The sequence below is a fragment of the Cydia amplana genome, chromosome 14 (genome assembly GCF_948474715.1).
Source record: "Cydia amplana chromosome 14, ilCydAmpl1.1, whole genome shotgun sequence".
Taxonomy (NCBI): domain Eukaryota; kingdom Metazoa; phylum Arthropoda; class Insecta; order Lepidoptera; family Tortricidae; genus Cydia; species Cydia amplana.
The window spans coordinates 12,346,004-12,369,419 of NC_086082.1; the positions used below are offsets into that span (position 1 = coordinate 12,346,004).

The following is a 23,416-nucleotide window of genomic DNA, read 5'->3' on the forward strand; positions in this document are numbered from 1 at the left end:
AAATAAATGATAAATACTTTTCAGTAATCTTATGATACAATCGTTTCCACACAAATTCAATAAAATTGTACACTACGCTATAATTGTAATACATATATCTTGTTTACAACAACTTTCGGCTGCCCAAGGCGCTTACATTAAACGCCGAACTATAGCGATCTCCTGATAGTTCATTTTTTACAATCCCTATACTAATGCATATTATACAACATTCACATTTTAACAACTCCGCCGGTTGATATTTATTTAATTTATTTATACAATAGCTATAAGCGATACAGTAAGATATACACAGGAATGCAATACATACAAGCGATACTACACTACTCGATGACTTCAATACAGCTGGGGCCCGTTTCTCAAAAGCTTGTATTACAAGTTACAAGCTTTTGAGAAACGGGGCCCCTGGTACCGTATAGGTACCGGTACGGATATAGACATACCTACTTATTAAAGTTATAAAGAACAACATACATTTAGCTGGCTGAATGTTAGGACGCAGGTTTCTATGTCTGTATTTAAATCCAACGCAAGAGAATTTCTCAACATTCCGATCATTCATTTTAAAATATTCTCTTTAGACCTAAAGTATATTTAAATAAAATATGATCTATTATAGTAAGGAAAACCCCTTTGAGTGATTTTACTTTAATATTATTGTTGCATTGTCATCAGATAATACATACAATACAATATATTTTATTTTCAGACCATGTCCATAGATAAGCCCTTAGCGTGGATTAAGGAATACTAAGACGTGTAAAAATAGTATTAATTAAATAATGTTGTAGCCAAGAATGCGCTGAAAGAGATGGTGCTGTACGGCCCCTTGATAACCAGGTTGCCAATTGTAGGTATTCCTTATTGTAAAAAAAATCTTTTGTCATAAAGTTTAACGAAAAACAGTCATAAAAACTGTTATTAGGTAGTTTAAATGAAACCTAGAACCTAGTACCATCCACCCAGCGACTACACCAAAACAACATAAATTCTAACACTTCGTTTTCATCAAAGACTTAGGTACTGATTATAAAAGAGTTGTAATGTCTGAGAATGATTCACTTCAAATACAGCTGGTGTAGATGGCGCTGTACGGCTCCGTACATTATTTGAGCCAGAACGCTTATGGGTGACGTCATATCGTGGGATTCGACAGGTTAACCGATAACCGAGGTTGTCAAAAACTGACGTATGACTAACCGGGTATCAATACATTTGGTGCCGAAGAGCGCCATCTACTTCAAGTATCAAACTTAGGACACGATTATTTCTAAGACTACAACTATTTCATAATTAATAACTTCAATTTACATTTAGCAAGCGTTAGTTACTGGCACTAATTAGACAATACGCGAAAATAAAGCTATGCTCGGAAGGAACGGATAACATATAGTGCACAACCTTAAACACAATTACATACTCGAACTACGGCGATATGTGATTTCAATTTGGCGATCATTTTATTGAGACCAGTAAAAAATAGACTGCTAATCTATACTAAGCAGCTTTTCTACCAAAACAAAGTGCGTGTACTCCCCTCCATATAACTTTACATATAGATGATTTTCCCTGCCGCTGACTGTCTTCTACCAGTTACAATACAATTACGATTAACAGATCTTATACAATTAAATAAGGTCTAGAAAATAATTGTCAGTCAACTGTGACATCGATAGGCTCCATTACACAGAATAAATAATAAGAATCGAATCTTGCTTTGTTTAGACAAAATATCTTTTCAAAGCTATGGTAGGAAACTTGACAAATGGTAAACTAAAAATCATTAAATCGCATGTCATTAGTGCGAATATTCTAATAGATTGTTCGTGCTGTATACAACACAGTTCGAGCACGAAAACCGTGGATTCGTTTCCTCAAAAGCGGGAGCGTATTAGGGCTCATTTACGGCGCGCGAACACGTATACGATTTTAGTTACATTGCGGACCATTGAGGTTACATCAATTCAGCCGACCGATCAAATGACGCAATGTAATGAAACTCGCATGCGAGTTTGCACCGTCTAAATGAGCTTAGGTTTGAGGGCGTAGGTGGCGCCAGTTTTATTTCACTACCTCAGATTTCGTGTGCTAACTGTATAGCACTTATACATATGAATTAGTCGGACATGCAATGAAATGTATTATGTCTAAATGCAATTACAAGTGGACACTAAGCGATGTATAAAATAAAACATATACTGACGTTAAGTTTGTGACTTATAATGATGACTCCTATCATACATAATAATTACTAGGTTAGTCAAGGATCATTTTTACTTTTGAGATTATTACAAGCCGCCAAAGTACAAAATATCCATATATATTAACATAATTTATACTATATGGGACTTATTTAAAAATGGAGAAAAATGTGTGATTCAAGTATACAGCCTCTTAGAGCTACTTACATGCCGAAGCAAATGAGTATCGGGTAAAATTTGCGATATATTGTTCAACAAGTAATCGATTACTTATCGATTATCGCCGCTATACCATTTTTAAATAATTAGGAATGGAATCAATTTGGTTTTGTCTCGTTCAGATAACAAAAATCTAGGTATTCTAAATTATCGATATTTTACACTGTATCTGTGTGTCCGATATACGTGACTGGTATAGGATAAGTAAAATATGTAAAAATATTCCCATTGTTTCTTGAGATTACATACTTACGTCAAATAAAATTATTGATATCATATCATAACGGTAAATACATGATAACTCTATTTGGCACCAGGGCCTTCGACCGCTCGCTGGGCTGCCTATCCTGTTATAAAATGTCCTTTAAATATTATTATAAAAGTATTCAAGCGTTCTGTCGATTCAAAGTATTAATATAAATATTGTATCGATCAAAAGCTGGTGTCGTAAAATATATGTAAAAAATTGCCTTTTTTAATACATTAAATATTTATTAAAACTAGGCACTTTTAAAACGTGTGTAATCTTAAAACAGGATAGGTAGCAAGCCAATTCAGCCAATCATGTATTAAAAACGATCCATAAGCAGGAAGCGATGTAAGCGTAAATCTTTCTTATGGCTTCGTGACACTGCCCGATCGCAGCATCTTACACATGAACCAAATTTATACCGAAGATAACATTTAGAATGTCCGTGCACTCCGGATGCGTGTGCGGCGACGTACGCGTACACATGCGTGTTGTAATATACGGGTCATTATGAGAGCCGGCACAGCTATTGCGTGGCACACGTGCACGTCTCAAATATTTTTGCGCAAGAAGCCGGTGCGCATGTAATTTTTAGCGACGATGTAAGAATTTACACTCCAAATTTACCCCAAAAATGACGTATTAGGAATATATCTTAAAGGTATGTATATTAGCAACGGTCGGTCTCGGAGCTGTGCGGGACTCGTCGGGGTGTCACCGGCGGGGGCCGCTCGCTACAGCGCGTCGCGCGGCAGCAGGCGCACGCGCAGCTGCTCGCGCTCGCGCGCCACGTCGGCCAGCTCGGCGCACAGCGCGCGGCACACGCGGTGCAGCACCGCGTTCTGCTCCTGCAGCGCCCGCACGCTCGGCTCCTCCGAGCCCTCGCGACTAGGTTTCCGGTACACCTCGAACGCCCCGTGCATCTTCGGCGCGTCCTCCCTGTTGTACCCGAAGCCCTCGCCGTCGTACTCGCCCCTCGGGGCGAACGCGGGCTCGCCCTCGCTGCGCTGGTTGACGAGGCGGCGCGCGGGCGGCGAGGCGGCGGACGGCGACATGCGCGGCGGCGGCTGAGGCGGCGGCGGGGGCGCGGTTTTGAAGCGGTTGAGGTCGAGCGAGCTGGAGCGCGCGTGGTTGCGGAGCGGCCGCGGCGGCGGCGGCGGGGGCGGCTCCTTCTTCGGCGCGTACTGTAAAGAAGCGGGCCCGTCGTCCGCGTGCACTGAAGATTCCCGCGCCGGCGGTGGGGGTAAAACGCCGGCACTTTTTAAAGGTTTCTTGGGTTGCGGGCGTTGGATCGATTTGATTTCTTGCGGCGCCCCGTTGGGCGCGGGTTCGGCCGGTGGATTCGGCCGCTTCGGGCTGGCGAGCTCGAAGGCGTGGGCGAAGTCGTCCCGCCTCGGCGACGTGCTCGAGCGGAGCTCGTCCCCGTGAGGTACCGTTACGTCCGGAGTCACTCTCAACGCTACCGGGTGATATATCTTCGGGTCCCGCTCTAGCGCGGACTTGTGGAAGTCGAAGTTGACCGGTTTAGGGCCGGGGCTCGAGACGCTCGAAGTCGGCGAGTCGACGAACTTCGTCCACTCTTTGTTGTTGACTTGGGGGTCGGGCTTCGGCGGGGTGAGGGAGGGCCCGCGGTCGTCAGGTTTCGGTTTCGCTTCGTACGGATCGGGCGCTTCCGTTTTAGGCGCGAAGTTGAAATCGGCGGAGGTCCCGGAGCCGAACATGTCGGCCCCTAGGTCTACTAGGTCTGTAGTGGGTTGGGAATACCTGGGGTCTCCTCTGGGGGCCAGGGCGGCGGGCAGGGTCGCGGGGACGGGTGCTCCCGCCCGCCGCAGCACTATGAGATGCATGGCGATGCTGAACTCTTCTAAGGAGAGCATGCCGTCCTTGTTGATGTCGGACAGCTGCCATATCTTGCGTAGGTCCGGCACGGATAGTCGGGATTTTTCGAAGAACAGTCTGAAGAAAAGAAAAGAAAAAATAGTAGCAAATTAATCGTTAAAAAAACAAGTGCAGTGATATACACGCATCAGCTTTCAGCTGCTAGTGTATTAAACAATATAATCTTTATATTCACCCACTCACGTACATAATCCTACAAAAAGCTGCCATTATGAACACATGTAGAATAGTTCGGAAATTTCTAGCTCTAGAACAATAGAGTCGAAAATACATTTCGATATTCGTTTGGCCAAAAGCCCGCGAATATGGAAACAAAACTTCCTCCGATTGGAGAGAAAAATAAAAAAATGCCAAGAATAATAATAATAAATTCCAATGGTCAGATAAAAACTGGAAGCATCACGCATCACCATTGTCTGCCCACAGCTAAACACTAGGATAGAATCACGTCTTTCCCTCTCGCTCGCTCGTGTGGTCTCCCTCACCTGGCCGTGTGTCCGGACAGCAGCCCGCGCTCGGGCCGCAGCTGCGCGAACTGCCCCGCATAATGCTGCGCCTGCTCGTTGCTGATGCTCCACGCGTCGCTCGACGCCTCGTCTCCTTCTGCCTCGCCCTCTTCTTCGGATGAATGTCGGTCGGATGATTCCTCCTCCGTGCCTGTAGCAAGTAGGGTAACGTGAAGGTTTAGGTAGCATTTCGGGCCGTTGGAGAAGTAATTCTGTCGATATCGATTCTGTAATAACACTTGACGATAGCGGGTAGTGACCCTGCCTGTGAAGCCGCGGTCCTGGGTTCGAATCCCAGTAAGGGCATTTATTTGTGTGATGAGCACAGATATTTGTTCCTGAGTCATGGTTGTTTTCTATGTATTTAAGTATTTGTATATTATATCTATCGTTGTCTGAGTACCCACAACACAAGCCTTCTTGAGCTTACCGTGGGGCTTAGTCAATTTGTGTAAAAATGTCCTATAATATTTATTTATTACTTAAGGGCCATATCTTATTTATTAACCAAATGCAAGGTCTATTTCTAATTCTTAATTCAGTTTTATGGAACAAATTTATCTTTAATAATTTTTTTTAATTTTAATTTCAAATTTATTTTTATATGTTTCAAATGAAAATTCACAATCCAATCCTCGGTATCGTGGTTAAATAAGTTTCAATGGGTTTAGTGGATACCTAAGCGTCTTAACTATATTATTAAATTAGCAATAGGGTTGGGTACCAAACCAAATATTTAGTTTCGATCATTCAACAGCAAACCACATTACTTAACATGTATGACCTCGATACTTGTTGAATGTTACAATAACGCTGCCAACAAATTACGAGTATAATCCTGTTACATTTATATGCAAACAAAACATTGCCATTTTTCGACTACTGCTATTTCCTCGTTATCTACTGCCAGTTAGGTACTAATTTGATTAGATCAATTAGATGAATCAATTAAATTAGAGGCCGCGAGATAACCAAAAATGAACATAACAATAATTAACGGTGCCGAAACCAGGTTTATTATAACAAAGGTTGATTCACACAATAAAAGTTAAGCCCCTATACACGTGTATAATTGTGTATAACGACTTTCTAACTGTTAAGGCTTCAAATGTTGTCTAAACAAAGTTATTGTACATTATTATCTAATGGGAAAATCTTCATAATTATTCCAATAATTTGGTGTAGAATTTCATGCATCAGACTTAGAACAGCGAACGAGATAACGAGTCTTTTGAAAACGACTCTATTTTTAAGACAATAAGGCTAATACAGAATGTTAAGCACCCGCGGATCTACCGCGAACACCGAAGTTTCTCTTTTACTCCAATTAAGGCATAGTTAGTGACAGAGAAAGATGTCCACAATTTGCGTACTTCGGCGTTCGCGGTAGGCACTCTGTTTTGGTGTAGCTAATTCTGATGCAGACTGTATAGTCAATGCGTCATAGCATAACAAGTAATTGTAATCTAGCACCCAGACTATTATGTGACCTTCCTAATCTCAGTATAACCGATCAACATCAGTTTAGTCTGTGGTTTTCCTTGTATTTTGTAAATTTATGAAACTTTAATGCGGTTAAGCAATAAAACGATAAGAAACCGCATTGACGTCCAAATGTGAGGCGGCTATAGAATGTATCTTAGATACAACTCCAAAATAAGGGTGTCCTTGTTACATTACTTGAGACTGTGTATTTTACCGTCAATAATTTTTAAAAGACTTCCATGATGCTTTGATATATGTATGTCTACTAGATGTTTTATCAATGATGTAGGATGAGGCGTGTGTACAATTAGATAGTGTTATCACTTATCAGTAATTATATGCACTTACAACAGACATGGCAATTTCTCTATAGCTAAAATCACTGAAATCTTAAACCAAAGAAAACAGTTACAATGAAATAATTATGTCTATTCAATTTTTGTTATTATAGCAGTAATAGAAAACAGTGTGAGAATTTTGGTAATATTTTTAACTCTCTACATTGCTGTCGCAGCCCGCTGATAAACAGACAAATAGGCAATGGGCAGACACCTATTGAGTATGAACCCCTTAATTAAAGTATATTTATAAATTATTTTATGTTATGATGTCTGAAGGTGCTCATACTTTCCCTATTCTACTCACTAGCCGATTTCAACAAGCCTACTTGAACTGACTGCTGTGAAAACAAGCAAACGTTTCTCTCATAGAAATGGCAATGGCAAATAAAAAATGTAGCAGCATCTGTTGGTCAAGCACAGATGGTTCTATAAGGTAAATGTATTAGCTCTTTACAGTGCTAGGTAATCAAGGAACCGTGTCGCATTTGGTCGTGATTCTCAGACATGAGTAAACAACTAGAAAGAGACATACCCAGTAGCCTTGTGTGTTCCTCGCCAGTGTTGGCGGGCCACACGCCACGGCCTGTGGCACTATGCTCCCACACTGGATGCACTCGCTCTGCTACACTGTTGGTTGGCGTAGGACTTTCGCTGGCTGTGCTCCATGGTGATCCATTTTTACCTCGTCGCTAGAAAAATAAGTAAATTTACCATTACTAAATATAATTAGCAGCACTATATAAATAAATCTGACCTTGATGTAAGGGGTTATCCATAGATCCCAGGATTTAAGAAATCAGTAACTATAAATATGCAGACAACATCAACTTGACTCAGTGTATCACAACATTTTATAACGTGGGATTACCCTACTACTAATATGGCCCACACTAATGACTTATTATACACACATGGATATGTAAACATTTACAGAAATTAATATTACGCAATGTGATTGAGTGAGTGTGCAACAGAAAGAGGTTGAAAATGTTCAAGTGTTTCAATATAGTCTATTTTCTATTCTCATAATTGATATCAAAATGCTCCATTTAGGTAACAAGGACAAAGCATCAATACAATTTATCATGCATCATTGGTTAACCAATAAACAGTTTGCAAGGTCAGGCAGATAAATCATCAAATGACATGCTTGCTGAATGGGTGATTCATTCTTGTTTATTATGGTAATGCATAATTGCACATGTTGTTCTGTAGGGATCTAAGCAAATAAAAAAAATTATCATACCTATCTACTTTTTTGTATGCATACAAACAGTTTTACAGTTAAGTGAATGATTTTTTTTTTTAAAGCTGATCCGCATAAATAAGTAAATGACTGCTATTGAGAAAAAAAAAAATTTGACTCAAGTAGATTTCAAGTAGAAACACTACTATATAAACTGAGCGGTCTAGTCATCTGCCGTGAATGCCAAGGATGATGGTTCGATTCCAGCCCTAGGCTCTGGAGGCCTTGGTCACTATTTCTTTCGTACATGACATCTACTCCAGTTTATAAGCATATGATTTTATATATTATAACAGTGGGCTCAAAGCCTCAGACAAGTAAAAAGTGAAATGATCAACTTACCCCATGTGTGTCTGACCTCTGTGACATTGTTTCAGACTCCATTTCCGAGTCGGTGCTCAGAGCTTCTGTGTTATCATGAGACAGCGTCTGTGGCACGTCACTATCAGATAAATTTGACTGTAATCTTATGGGTTCATATGCTCCAATGTTACTAGTAAAATTCCTTTCTCTCTTAGGGATATGTTGTTCCTTAGGTGAATTAGATAACTGTATTAAGTCTGCGCTAGCCTCGGAATTAAGTGCCCATGTAAACCTTGGCAGGGGCAGATCCAGAGGAGTGGACAGCAGTTCAGGCTTCAATGCTACATTTGTTTGATGAGCTGCTATTAATTTTAAAGTAGAATAAAACTGTTTTCTGTTCATATGATTCAGCGATGCTGAATTACTAGGTGCCACGCTTATATCCATGATCTGTAACATATAATTAAGTTTCCATAGTAGCTTCACACAATTATCCTATTATTATTCCAAACGTGTAAAGTATTGAGTATATTACCTGTTTTAGGATATCGTTAGGTACATTAGATGATCTAAATAGTTCCGTTGCTTTCAAAATTGGTATTTTCCCATTGGATTCCTCGTCACAACATAAAAACAAATCACCGAAATATCTCATTTCGGTTTCTGTCAAATTGAGATCCTCCATTATATCAAAAACAACACAGTTTAGCTTGCTTATACACAATTTATTAAGTTAACATTAAAATAGGCAATCAAAAGATCCATTATCTGTTAATGTACACCATATTTATGCAAGAAATAAAAAAATCTAAACTCGATCATCACACAAATTTACACGAAGCAGACGAATTTGTCAGTGACAGCTGCCGACGGACGACGTGCGGCCATCATAATTAGTGATGCAGTTTGATACGATACATTACCGGTTTTTAATAGACACAACTTGATTTAAAAAAATGACAAATCATAGCTATACTTGGTCAAGCAGATTTTGTCAGTAGAAAAAGGCGGCAAATTTGAAAAATGTAGGCGCGAAGGGATATCGTCCCATTTGCTTGACCAAGTATACCAAGTCGAATGAAAAACAATTCAATAGTCGTAACAGACTATCGCACCGCAGATACAGATATCTCTTTCTCGCTCTCACTTATGAGTGCCACGCACCAAGGTCGTGGTGCGGTGCGATAGTGTGTTATCGCTTACTACTCTTGAGTGAAAAACACACTATCGCACCGCACCGCGACCGTGGCGCGTCGCACCCACAAGTGAGAACGAGAAACAAATATCTCTTCCTCACTTTTAGAAATGATTTTATATTCTATCTGTGGCTTTTAAAATAAAACTGTGCGGTATCTTCTTAGTAGTTTATGACTGTGCGCTTCTTTTTGAACTACCGTCTATCCTGCAAAATCAGTCACATTTTGAGAGAAGGTAGAATACGAAAGGATGAAATCTATAAATTTACAGAGTCAAATCGGATGTAGAACTCAGTAGGACTGTTGTTTTTGAACTACTTACGCCGTATGTTAAAAACTAGTTTGTAAAATGTCCTGCGGGCTACCGCGAAATACTAAATTTATCTGCCTCTCTATCGCTCTTGCATATTCGAACCCTGTGTAGTGAGACATAACCTTGGGACATAACGGTATTCCGATTTTGGCGGTAGGCCCACTGGAGCTGAAGCGGATCACCTGTAGCCCGTAGTACCCACTATGAAACTCATGTTTTCATTATATCCATGGTAATAGGTACAGTCAGGTGTAAAAATGTGGGTGCACTCATCATATTCAAAAATATGTCCCATAGCTCATATGTAGAAGAGCTATGGGACATATTTTTGATAAGTTGTATGCACCCATATTTTTACACTTGACTAAGTACAGTAAGTACTAGTTTTCGTTGCTACAAAGAAATTAGAGCGAGTAGATATTCCACATAACGAAACTTCTACTCACTCTATTTTCTTTTTGGCGGCGGGTTCGTGCGACTCTTAACCAAGATGTATGGCGGTATTGGAAGTGAAGATAAACGGCGATACATATCTATATTAACATTTTAATTTCAAAGTGTATTTTGATATTACATACATAGATATTTCGTGTTTTATGCAAAAACCCGAACAGATTACACATTCAGAGCTACTGTCAAAGTAGCATAATATAATAATTTAGATTATATCACTGCATTCATTTAAAACTTAAATTAAAAGCGCCGATAATCTCGACATGTAACATAAATCTCTAAAAGCTACAAATTTAATCCTTGGTCTGGATGTACTTGATGAGGTCAATGACTCGGCTGGAGTAGCCATACTCATTGTCGTACCAGCTGATCAGCTTGACGAAGTTGTCATTGAGGGAGATTCCGGCGGCGGCATCGAAGATGGACGAGTGTGTGTCGCCGATGAAGTCCGAGGATACGACTTGGTCCTCGGTGTAGCCGAGAATGCCCTTCAGGGGACCTTCAGCGGCCTCCTTGACCTTCTGCTTAATAGCGTCGTAGCTGGCGGGCTTGCCCAGGCGGACGGTCAAGTCAACAACGGACACGTTGGCGACAGGGACACGGAAAGCCATACCGGTCAGCTTTCCATTAAGAGTGGGAATGACTTTGCCGACGGCCTTAGCGGCGCCAGTGGAGGCGGGAATGATGTTCTGCTGAGCGCCGCGGCCATCACGCCACAGCTTGCCGGAGGGACCGTCGACGGTCTTCTGGGTAGCGGTGGTGGCGTGCACGGTGGTCATCAGACCCTCAACAATCTCGAAGTTGTCATGGATGACCTTGGCGAGGGGAGCGAGGCAGTTGGTGGTGCAGGAAGCGTTGGAGATGACCTTGGCAGAGGGGTCATAGGCGTCAAGGTTGACTCCGACGACGAACATGGGTGCGTCAGCGCTGGGGGCGGAGATGATGACCTTCTTGGCGCCACCCTCCAAGTGAGCGGAAGCGGCAGCGGTGGTAGTGAAGACACCGGTGGATTCCACGACGTATTCAGCGCCAGCCTTACCCCAGGGGATGGCCTTGGGGTCGCGTTCAGAGAACACGGCGATTTTGTTTCCATTGACAATAAGGTTGCCATCCTGAGCCTCAATGGTGCCCTTGAAACGACCGTGGGTGGAGTCGTATTTGAAGAGGTAGACCATGTAGTCCAGGCCAATGAAGGGGTCGTTGATGGCGACCACAGACGCGCCCTTCTCGATCGAGGCGCGGAGCACCAGGCGACCGATGCGGCCAAATCCGTTGATACCGATTTTCGACATGGCTGCAAAAGAAAACAGAAATTATAGCATCTGTAACCATTCTACAACACTATAATACAACAATGTTATAACATTGGCCTTTTCTACGATAAGAAATATTAATATAATAATCAATTCTCAAAAGGCTCAAGTTGGGCTTCCCCATTTGAAACATATTTCTTAACTGTGTAAGTTTGGTATAAGGTATAAGTACATATTATTATAAGTTAATTTTGTGGGGCAAACTACAGTCTCAATACAAACCTGTAATTTTAAGTATTTGCCTAAGGTTTAGAGTAATAAATTATAAAATTGCAAGTGCTTATTAGTGAATAGAAATTGTAATAAAAACTAGGTATACACTTCAGCAATTTAAACATTAATTACTAGATGAATTAATAATGTAAATGTCTTATCTTATCACAATTGATTATTAATTAATTGATTCAATTGGATTCTATCATAAATTGTGCATTATCATCACTGACAATAATTGACAGAAGTATTGGACTTTACTAAACCAAAAGCTACCCGGAAGCTGTTCCAACATACTTTGTGGATAACTTGAAATTTTTTTATAAAATATCGGACATCAGCAGATTGGATATATTATTTTCAGATCCTTTTATCCAGCTTTTAAAAGCGTGTGGTTGTTCAGTTATATATGTATAGTGTGCATACACAATACATTCATAATCAGAGCTCGGCGGGGGCGAGCTATTTACCTTATAATTTGACATGTCTTACGTACGTCATATTATAAGGAAAATAGCTCACCCCCGCTGAGCTCTGTTCATAATATTAATAAATACTAAGAAAGTTATTTGATTAAATAGTTTTGATTTTTGAGAACAGTTTTAAATTTTAGTCCAAACTAGAGCTAACTAGACTGGATATGGATAGCAGGAAGTGTAACTCTTATTCATAAAGAAACAAGGAAAATTAAAAAAAAAGTTCATATTCCAATAGAGCACATTAGCAATCTTTAGATCAGATCAAAGTACTGTTAACTATATAATACTAGCGACACGCCCCAGCTTTGCACTGGTTAACAAATTATGCATAAACCTTCGTCTTAATCACTGTATCTGTTAAAAAAACTGAATCAAAATCCGTTGCGTAGTTTTAAAGATCTAAGCATACATACAGACAGACAGACAGCGGGAAGCGACTTTGTTTCATACTATGTAGTGATAGGTAGATACTACATCCTTTTTTTACACTGTCAGTCAATAACTGTAAGGTCAAACAAAGTGAAAAAAGCTTACATAAGAGAAAACTAGGAATATTTGAAGACTAAATTAACCACAATAAATGACTAATTCTAATAATAAATATTGTTTAACGGAAGTGATTACATGAAGTATATTAAATAAGTACTTATTAAAATATATTGGTATCTTTTATGTAGTTACAGCTTCGGTCCGGTTTCATCACCTCTAATCAAGAGTATCAAGACAGACTGATAATAGAGGTTAAATAGACAACAAAACAATAAGGCATATTTTAAGCATGACCGACCATGACCTTGGTCCTTGGACGCTGTCATTTTGAATTATTTCACTTAGATGGGTAGAAATTTAGCATACGTGTTTAAACCGCTGCGAATCTGACTACCGGCACAAGAAGGTCGCATAGAGGTCAAACTCGCTAACGGCGAATTAACCAACGAAACATACTAAATATGAACCAAAGATGTTCTAGATTGATTAAAAACAACGTCTAAAGTTTTTGCACAGCTGCATACATAGTAAAACATCATGATTATTCATTAAATACAATTGTTGCAATTGATGATGTAAACGCGATATTATTCACTAATGTTAGCAATATAACAAATACATGTTCAAACGTCTAGTATTATAAGATTGTTATGCCTAATTTAAAAGCAAGATACATTGTGCACTCTTACCGGAATAAAGTTCAGATAATGTGGCTTTGACACTGAACGCGTACGCCGCTCACAAGATGGAGTTTAGAAATGTCAGGCGAAGGACGTCCTCGCGGCAATTCGTAGGCGGGGCGGATCAAGATCAATGAGTCATAGAATAGACACGTCATTACAGACGGTGCGGGAAGAAAAAATTACGCGGAAATTGAATGATGAACTTCAATTCTGTACATAGTGTACATCGGTAATTAACATTGCTCTGTTAATAAATCAATCAATAAATAATTTTATTAAATATATTGCTTTTTTCGTTTTTTACTGCGAGCGTACCCCATTCCAATTTATAAATTATAGCTGGTCAACCAAACCTTGTCGGTTAAAAAAGGCGCGAAATTCAAATTTTCTATGGGACGATATCCCTTCGCGCCTACATTTTTTCAAATTTGCCGCTTTTTTCTACTGTCAAGATCTGGTTGACCAAGTATAGATACAGATCAGGGATGTTGCGAATATCCGCATCCGCCTCAGCAAACGCGGAACTTCCGCATTATTTTCAATATACGCATCCGTATAAAATCGATGCAGAGTTTAATGCGGATGCGGATGTGGAACAGGTTGGTACAGGAACGTCTTAGCATCGGCGTAAGTGCTAGACTGCTAGGTAATTTAGTCATTAGCCAAAAAACCTATTAGAAATGAGCAGTCAACTGCGTGAGTGGGACTTAATGTACGGAACCCTTGGAACGCGAGTCCGACTCGCACTTGGCCGGATTTTTGAAATAAAAATGACTAAAATGTAATATTTGACGTTTTTTATGTACCTATCTTGACATCAGCATCCGCATCCGCGGATGTGAGCCTTTAAAAGTCCGCATCCGCGGATGTCAAAAAATCGGCATCCGTAACATCCCTGATACAGATGTGACTAATGTCTATTACAATAAAAAAAACAACGGGTTGCACTCCGGCAGTGCCAGCAGAAGTGAAAACTCAATGACATTGTAACAGTTTTTCGATCAGGTCACGTGTCCGTCTTACGAATTTTCAATCTGTCGAATCTGTCGGTCACATTTTTTCCCCACCTCAAAAAGTGCACAGCGCCGCTAAAGAAGTTTTCACTTCAAAAACTACTACTCGGTTTTAATTTTTTTGTGTCCCAATGTCCAATTTAATTTAAACCGTTGAATTTGCTTGGGTTCGACACATGTTATGGTATGCCTAGTCTGCTTGTACATAATCTTTGTAGATTATTTTTAACTTTGGGTTGCTATGACAAAAAATATTTGCAAATAAGGCTGACATGTGCAAGCTAGCATATGCATTTGTAGGCGAATTAGACTCTCGCACGAGCCCAAAGAGTAGTATAATATATATATGAGATACGGCTCGTCTCGTGGCTCGCGCGAGAGTCTAATCCGCGTATCGAGCGACTTCCCGTTCCCATCTGTCATTCTGTACGTATACCGGAAACCGAATGAAAATTCCGAACGTCTGTGGCCAGGCTTAAGCTGCTTTGTCAGTGGAAAAAGGCGCGAATTCAAATTTTCTATGGGACGATAACCCTTTGCGCCTACATTTTTTAAATGTGCCACTTTTTTCTACTGGCTTGAGAGAATATTATATATACTTTGTCAACCAGAGGGCCTACCGCGAACCACGTTCGACGTGTTACCTCTCTGTCGCACTTGTAAATTCGTATGTAAGTGTGACATGGAGGCAACACGTCGAACCCCTCGAGGCCCTCTGATCTTGACAGTAGAAAAAGGCGGCAAATTTGAAAAATGTAGGCGCGAAGCATAGAAGGTAGCATCCTATAGAAGTGGTCTACGCGTGCCTCCGTGAGGGACAAAACATATAAATTCGACCAATCATAGCGTCGCGTTATGGTGGGCAACAAATGAATTCGACCAATCATGGTGGTCAATTTACGGTGGGGAATAAAACAAGATGTGAGACAGTGACAAGGACAAACAATAATAGCGTTTTCGCTGCTACTCCTACTGAAAGATACATAAGACTATCCCGTTCTGTCAGTTATCCCCACCACTCATGCCCAATCCAGTTATACTAGATTCATGGCGCGAAGGGATATCGTCCCATAGAAAATTTGAATTTCGCGCCTTTTTTACTGACAAGATTTGGTTGACCGGCTATATAATAGTTTTTTTAAATCATCGTCAGTGCTACCATTATCTACATGAATTTTAAAACACATCTTTTTCCATCCCTATTTATCATGAACAAAATTTAAAGGACTCGCATCCAGGCCATAAAGCCCTTGCTACACGGTCGCCGACAAGCCTTCTAACCGTCTGACCTTGGTCTGTCCTTGATCAGTTTTGGTCAAATTTTGTTGGAAACAACTGTCTACACGGTCCGTCCAAACCAAGGCCACGCGGTCTGAGGGGCTTGTCGGCGACCGTGTAGCAAGGGCTTTACTGTTTAAAAAAAAAGATGAAAGAGAAAGCGGTACTTTTAAAATTGACGTCTCTCTAAAGTCTTGAATGTAAAAATTCAAAGTTTATTTTGATGAATTTTCGATTCTTATCTATTCGGTATGGTAATAAAAGTGGGAATCAACAGCTTTGGCCGAATTGGCAGAGTTATATTTAGAACTTGTACTGAACACTCGGATATAGAAGTAAGTAGGTATTGATATATTTCATTCGTATGAATTATATTTCATTTCCTTATTTCGAGCTTACTAAATCACTGTGCTGTATTGCTCTGTGTATATTCTAGATCTAGAGATAGAATGTGGTAAAGAAAACCATTGCTTCTAGAATAGGAGTTTTTATTTAGGAGGTTTCAAAGTTTCTAACGGAGTGCCTAGTAGGCACAGCAACGCAGGATTTTTTTGTCTCCGTGAACTAGTTAAACAGGATTGTTGTGATAGCACTATTGATTACTTAAGAATATAATTATTGTATTTACCATTAGGTAGGTACTTCTTAGACTTATTTTAAATCGAAATAAGTAGTTGATTTATGTATTGTTTGTACTACAATCCACAATACAATATATTAATTGTCGCGCGTAATATACTTACCTACCTATCTTTCTAGGTTTCAGCAATCAACGACCCAGCCATCGACCCTGAGTACATGTGCTATTTAATAAAATTTGATTCAACGCACGGGAAATTCTCTGGGACCGTTTCACATGAAGGCGATGAAATAAAAGTCAATGGTTTGTATATAAATCTTTATCGTTTTACTAAATATACCGTAAATTTACCATAGCGCTCCGTCATGGGACGTGTGAACTAGAACTTTTGCTACAGAATCTGTGTCGACCATCTGCATCGACCAAGTGCTGAATAATAAAGTAGGTAGGTACTACTTAATTATAATAAGGACAAATATCCAAAAGCTTTTGTGGCGTTGCAAGTCAGTTACGACACGGTAGATAAGTAAGTACCTACCTACCTACTAGCGTCTCCCGAGCGTCGGCGTCTAGTCAACTCTATGGCTGCTGCTCGACGCAACGTCGGCGCATCTGCGCAGCGACGTCATTTTCCCTAGCGTTGACTAGACGCCGACGCTCAAAATACGCTAGTGTGGGGTTGGACTATATGTATGCCCCTCCCCTCGGCTATCGGCCATATCAACTGCCCCCCAAATCAGTTGGCGACGCTCGAAGTAAACTATTTCGGTAAATCCAAGAAAATAGAATAGGATGCATTCATGTAGATGGCTATTTGTTACAGAACACTCTGTAAAGGTGTTCCACCACAAGGCACCAGCAGACATACCGTGGCACGAAGCGGGCGTGCAATATGTTGTTGAGGCCTCGGGTATGTACACCAGCGTGGAAAAAGCGTCGGTAAGACCTCGTACAGAGTATCTAAAGCTAATGAGATTTAGAGCCACTTGCACCATTCACAATTTAACCGCGGTTAAAACTGGAGTTACCATGGTTACCAATACAATTTGACACTGAGTTAACGGTTGGTGCAAGTGGCGCTTAAGGAATTAAGTTAGAGGGAAGACAAACATGAGTAAGATGTATCCCCTCAAAAGCATAAATGTGAAATAAGACCCAAATTCAATTTTAAATTTTAGCGCATTCATTGCCACCCAGCCAAACAAGACATCCGCGCCTGGCCACAAAAATTTCGTCACATAAAGCTCTAGTACCACGATCCCGACTATCGGCCTGGAAACGAAATCATAAAATACCCGATAGTCGGGTTTTCGGCACTGAATGTGTTAAGAATATGCGTCATTGTTAACTTCACCGGCAAAAAAATTGAGATCTATATCCTGGGTGCCAAGTTTTAGTTCGCTTGGGATGTAAAGTTCAGGATGTGACTTGGCTTGTTTCTAGGGTCATATGACCAGCGAAGGAGTCAGGAGAGTGGTAGTGACGGACCCCAGCGCGGACGCGCCGATGCTAATACTGGGCGTCAACGAAAATAGCATACAACTGGGTACACACATCATTTTTATTTTACTGAAACAGCCTGAAATATATAACCTTACCTTATATACCGGGTGTCTCGAAAACCACAAAACTTTTGCTAGACCTACAAGCCACTGAAAGTGGGATGGGCACACGTTGTATAAATAAATAAATATTAATGGACATTTTACACAAATTGACTAAGTGTAAGGCCTGAGTGGACGCTCGGAGCGGAGCGTTCGGCGGGGCGTGCAGCGTGGCGTCGGGCTCACAAGGGATTTGAGCAGCGTGCACTAAGGCCGCTCCTATACGTTTGCATTTGTTTGACATGCGCGCCGCACGCCCCGCCCCGCTGCACGCTCAACATGAGCGTCCACTCAGGCCTTACACTAAGCCCCACGGTAAGCTGAAGAAGGCCATCACATTGAGCAACTTTTACTTTGGGACCATCAACATACCGAAATCGCGAAAAAAAAATTGACTCTCCCAACGAGTACCCACCCCACTTTCGGTGGCTGATATAACAGGTTGTATAAGTCCATTTTCTGGACCAGCCTTCAGGTGCCCTGTCGGTGGATAGAAGAGGTTATCCATTAATTACCCGACATCCTGTATATTTTCTTAAGTTTAAGGGCTTTTTAGAGGCTTCTTAAATTATGATGTGTCTGTGTGTAATTTATTACCATAGCCCACTATTAATTGACAATTCGTAATTCTTATTGCAAAAGGGTGTTGCTGCTAGTACTTACCTATTTTGCAGATATGAAAGTAATATCATGCGCGTCGAGTACCCTATACTGCTTGGCGCCAATCATCAAGGTCCTAGAGGACGCGTATGGAATCGCCGACGGTTTCGTGACAAGTATACACGCCATGACGCCATCGCTTAAGCCACTGGATGGCCTGTGTGTTCGAGGCAAGGTAAGGTCGACAGTATAATAATCATTATGTTGTCCCGATAGTAGCTAAAGTTGTCTCATAGCGAAGTCTCGACCAACACCTAGAGAGACTCGCTATGTGGAGGTAGACATTAATCATAATAGCTTGTACTGCCTGGCGCCATCGCAAGCCAATCAGGGACGCAGCCATGTGGTAGAATGAGATAGCAATATCACTTGCTCCCTCTAACGCATAAATGCGTCCCCCAGAATGGCCCACGCTGGCCCATTGTGTACAGGGGCCTTTAGAAGACATGTATGGAGTAGGCGACGGTTTTCTGACCAGTATACATGCCAGGGGTCATCCATAAATTACGTTACAGGGATTTCATGATTTTTTTACTCTAGACTCTCTTACTCCCCCTAAACGTGTGACGTAATTAATCATGACGTCCGTCGCCATAAACGACGGTATATACATGTCCAATATTGGTCCAAACCATTGGACCAATATTGGACATTTATATACCGTCACAGAATAAATAATAGTACTAAGTACAGAAGACTCACTCTCTAACAAAACGCGTCTGTTACGATCAGCATAGATATGGCCGCTAGGTGGCGACAGCGCCACGCGCGGCTTATGGCTTTATTCCCCAAAATTCGGGCCGAACGGATGTACTTTTAGCTACCTGTAGCTAAGCGACGAAATCGCGGAGTGAGACACGCCTGATACCGTCAACAGGGTTAATAGGAATTGCGGGGCGAAATGGAATAAAAACTGGAAATTATTATTACCTGATGTTTCTTAAAACTGGTGCCTCAATTGTATCATGCTAAATCTAGCGATATTTTTAATCCATGACATAATTTGTGTGGGTAGTTTCAATTTGGTAAAACCATTCCCGGTTTTTATCCCTACTGACCCCGCTAGTTCGGCAGTTTACTTTCTACTTAAAGTGACAGCGAATTGTAGCTAATATTTCGCAACAAAACCTAAAGTTAGCGTCGGACCAAGCTAAAAACTGGTATCAGCGTAATTCGTCCCATTCGTTTTTCGTTCATTTCTTATGTCCGTCTCATTCTGTGTTCGTCACTCATTCTTTATTCGTCTCGATCGCTATATGTCCCTATCGTCTTAAGTACAATTATGTAACCTGTCTCTTTCTTAACAAGTCTTTTTCGTTTTTCGTCACGGTCTTCCTAGGACTCATTCTTTCTTATTCCCTTTCGATTTTTGTCTCATTTTTTTTCATGCATTCGTTATTAGTCACATTCGTGATTAGTCTCATTCATTTTCAGTCTAATTCTAAGTTCGTTACATTCGTTTTGCGTCTCGGTCACTATTTGTAACTATCTTTTTCCGTCAATCTTATTTTTTTTTAAATTATATCTTATTGACTTCAATTTGTTTATGAATTCCGATCCGGAGGACATATGAATAGCAACTAAGACCTACTAGTACGGGACGATTAGCGAACGTGCCCAAAAAAGAACGGAACGAGTTACCATTAAAGACAAAAAAAGAGTGAGACGAATAACGAAAGTGACTAAAGATAAAGTGCGAATGATATCAAAAAAGAGAGACACAAACAAAGACATAGTCCTAGGAAGACCGTGACGAAAAACGAAAAAGACTTGTTAAGAAAGAGACAGGTTACATAATTGTACTTAAGACGATAGGGACATATAGCGATCGAGACGAATAAAGAATGAGTGACGAACACAGAATGAGACGGACATAAAAAATGAACGAAAAACGAATGGGACGAATTACGCTGATACCTAAAAACTAACTCAGCATGGCATTTGCAATGAGTGTATAATGTAATAGCACTGGCGCGACCACCGCAGCATCCACCAGAACATCATCCCCGCGGCCACCGGCGCGTGCCGCGCGCTCGGCCGGGTGCTCCCCGCCAGCAGGGGCAAGCTCGCCGGCCTGGCCTTCCGGGTCCCAGTCGTCAACGGATCCGTGCTAGACATCACGCTGAGGTCAGTGACCTACACTGACTGATTGATTGACTGACTTCTGACATTCTCAGACTTGGCCTATGCCCAGCAAACTATGACAAAGACAGTAACACAACTCACTGTGCAAAGATCCAAAAATACTTAAAGCTGGTATCTGCGGCTCTTCCTACATATTAAAAATGTAGTTTTCTCTTAAAAACCCTTATCTAAGTAAAAAAAATACAATAAAATATGTATTGTACGCTTGACAGGTTGAATAAGAACACTACTATAGCAGAAATATCCAAAAATATAGAAGATTTAAATAACTCCTTATTACGAAACATCATACAAGTGACCAACGAGAAGGCGGTATCATCAGACTTCTTGGGAGACACGCATTCCTGCGTTTTAGACATCGATGCGAGCCTGCAAATAAAACCTAACTTTTTCAAACTAATATGTTGGTACGAGAATGAGTACTCATACTCGTGTAGAGTCATTGACACGGTGTTATTCTTAGAAAGACAGTTCCAAGCACAGATGCTTACGCCTACTAGACTCATGTACGAGAGGCCTATATCTAAGAACCTTCAGAATATAGAAAATAACCAAGAAAATAATGATGTTAAGAGACCATGCGTTTCGTTCCGTGTTCCTAGATTACTTAACAATCGCCCAAATATGGAGCCTAGCGTACGAAGCCTTGAAATGAAAGCCACAACAGCACAATATTCCATACATCAAATCAGTGCACCATCTATGCGGGGAATCAATAAAGAATCCATTAAATCCTATATCGACACACTTACGAAATGTAAATGTAATGAAAAGCAAAATATAGTCGACGTTTCAAGGAAAGATTCAAAGAAAGGTAATGAACATAAGTTGGCTGAGAATTGTTTTAAAAAAATCGAGAAAGAGGTTTCTGAAATGTTAAACATAACTGACGATTTTTTGAATAAAACATCTAGTAAAAAATTACAGTCCGCAAAGAAATCCAAACAAGTATCTGAAATAGAATTGAAGACCAGAGACATTATGAGGAAAAATATTATAGCAAAAATTTCGGATACCCTTGAAAAGATTAGGGAGGTAAAAATGAATACGCTAAACTCTGATATTACCGGCGAGCAAAAGATAGTAGACGTAGACGATTATCAAGATAAAGTGAGCCTACCCACACATGAAGTTCAGTCACTCAACACCACTGAAATTATATTGCCAAAGTCTAACTCACCCACTAAAACTTTCAATTCTAATATTTCATTGAATACATTGAAGTACAAAAAATACCCAAGTTTTCGTGGTGTCGAGATTAATGGAAATTTTCCATTAATAAGCACGAATACATTTTATGTTAGTAACGATCAGAAATCTGAATATCATACCAATGTTGACGGTGAAGACGATACGAGTACAGTGCCAACTATAGTAAGTGAAAAATTAGAGAACACACTACATTTTTTGCATAAGACCACAGCGGTTAAATCAAAAGTAACTAATCATCATGTAGAGATATGTAAAGAAAAAACTCAAAATGAAAATAAAATTAACACATCGGAAAATAAAGTGAAAGATGAAAGTGTTGTTAGCAGTTCCAATTTCAATATGGACAGGAAAGCAGAATCTGATTCAATAGAAGGTGTGAATGAACAATATATTGAACTGAAAGAGACCGTCGCCGTAAATAATATTCATGAGGCTAGAAACCACAACAATGATGTAAAGAAGGTAGATGGAATCGCGGCTGAAAACTTGCAGAACTCGCCAGGATGTTCCAAACGTTCTAGCAGTACAATACAAAATGTTGCCGATAAATCTTTGAGTGGTGTCGTTTCTAGTTACACGGATCCTACTATAAGCAAAAAAAATTGCTCATACAGAACCCAAGATATTTTTGATAAATTAGAGAGTGAAAGCATGTCGGGATCTGGAAGTTCCCACAGAATACGTGAGAAAACGTCACAAATTATAAACATTACAGATTTGACTTATTCACTAGAGGATTTGCCGCGCTTAGATAAGATTTGCCGAGTTATTGAAATATCCGACGAGCTATCAGACAAGTTGTTTTCACCCCTCGACGACGAAAACTACGAAACGAATGCAAAGAGAAAATGGTCGTTTCAAGATTTGTGTGAAAGGATCAAGTATGATGAGTTTTTTAATGGATTGTTTAAAAAGCCTGCATCATAGGTTCACTAAACGTCAAAAAGCTGTACGTACGTAATAAAGTATTTAATTTCAAAAATAAATTTATTATATATTAAAGCCAGCGTTATTCATAATCTCGATATGTACGATGACAATTGTAGGTACCTATTTGATTTAAATATAAATAAGTATATATCATTCATACAATACAAAATAACCTAAGCATAAATACCTATGTAAATAAACGCATTGTACCCATTTGTTATCGCTAATTTATGACCATAGTTTTGCAGAACGTGACAAAAAGAATTGAGGACTTTGAGGTAGTGTAGGATCGAGTTTATTTTTTCTGAGAGACACTTCATACTGAAAACTGCCAAACAGCTTATGCGGAGACATAACTATGGTCAATACAAACTTTTATCGCTGGAAAAAAATATTTACTTTAAT

At 40.2% G+C, this 23,416-nt stretch overlaps 3 protein-coding genes across 3 annotated transcripts; 1 reads left to right on the forward strand and 2 right to left on the reverse strand.

The window, feature by feature from the left end:
- Nucleotides 1-3,402: 3,402 nt before the first annotated feature.
- On the reverse strand, nt 3,403-9,334 carry LOC134654113 (ralBP1-associated Eps domain-containing protein 1). Its single transcript, XM_063509539.1, has 5 exons — nt 8,986-9,334; nt 8,490-8,900; nt 7,434-7,590; nt 5,055-5,226; nt 3,403-4,626 (listed from the first exon to the last, which is right to left on the reverse strand). Exons 1-5 carry the CDS (start codon nt 9,133-9,135, stop codon nt 3,405-3,407), a joined length of 2,112 nt encoding a protein of 703 aa, XP_063365609.1. The 5' UTR covers nt 9,136-9,334; the 3' UTR covers nt 3,403-3,404.
- A 1,155-nt stretch (nt 9,335-10,489) lies between these two features.
- LOC134654114 (glyceraldehyde-3-phosphate dehydrogenase 2-like) lies at nt 10,490-13,744 on the reverse strand. The gene is made up of 2 exons (XM_063509541.1): nt 13,596-13,744; nt 10,490-11,706 (listed from the first exon to the last, which is right to left on the reverse strand). Exon 2 carries the CDS (start codon nt 11,702-11,704, stop codon nt 10,706-10,708), a length of 999 nt encoding a protein of 332 aa, XP_063365611.1. The 5' UTR covers nt 11,705-11,706; nt 13,596-13,744; the 3' UTR covers nt 10,490-10,705.
- Nucleotides 13,745-16,042: 2,298 nt separating this feature from the next.
- Nucleotides 16,043-23,027, forward strand: LOC134654353 (uncharacterized). The gene is made up of 7 exons (XM_063509816.1): nt 16,043-16,215; nt 16,640-16,763; nt 17,284-17,399; nt 17,904-18,006; nt 18,739-18,899; nt 20,691-20,851; nt 21,082-23,027. The coding sequence occupies exons 1-7, from the start codon at nt 16,132-16,134 to the stop codon at nt 23,006-23,008; spliced, it is 2,676 nt and encodes an 891-aa protein (XP_063365886.1). The 5' UTR covers nt 16,043-16,131; the 3' UTR covers nt 23,009-23,027.
- The last annotated feature ends 389 nt before the right edge of the window (nt 23,028-23,416 follow it).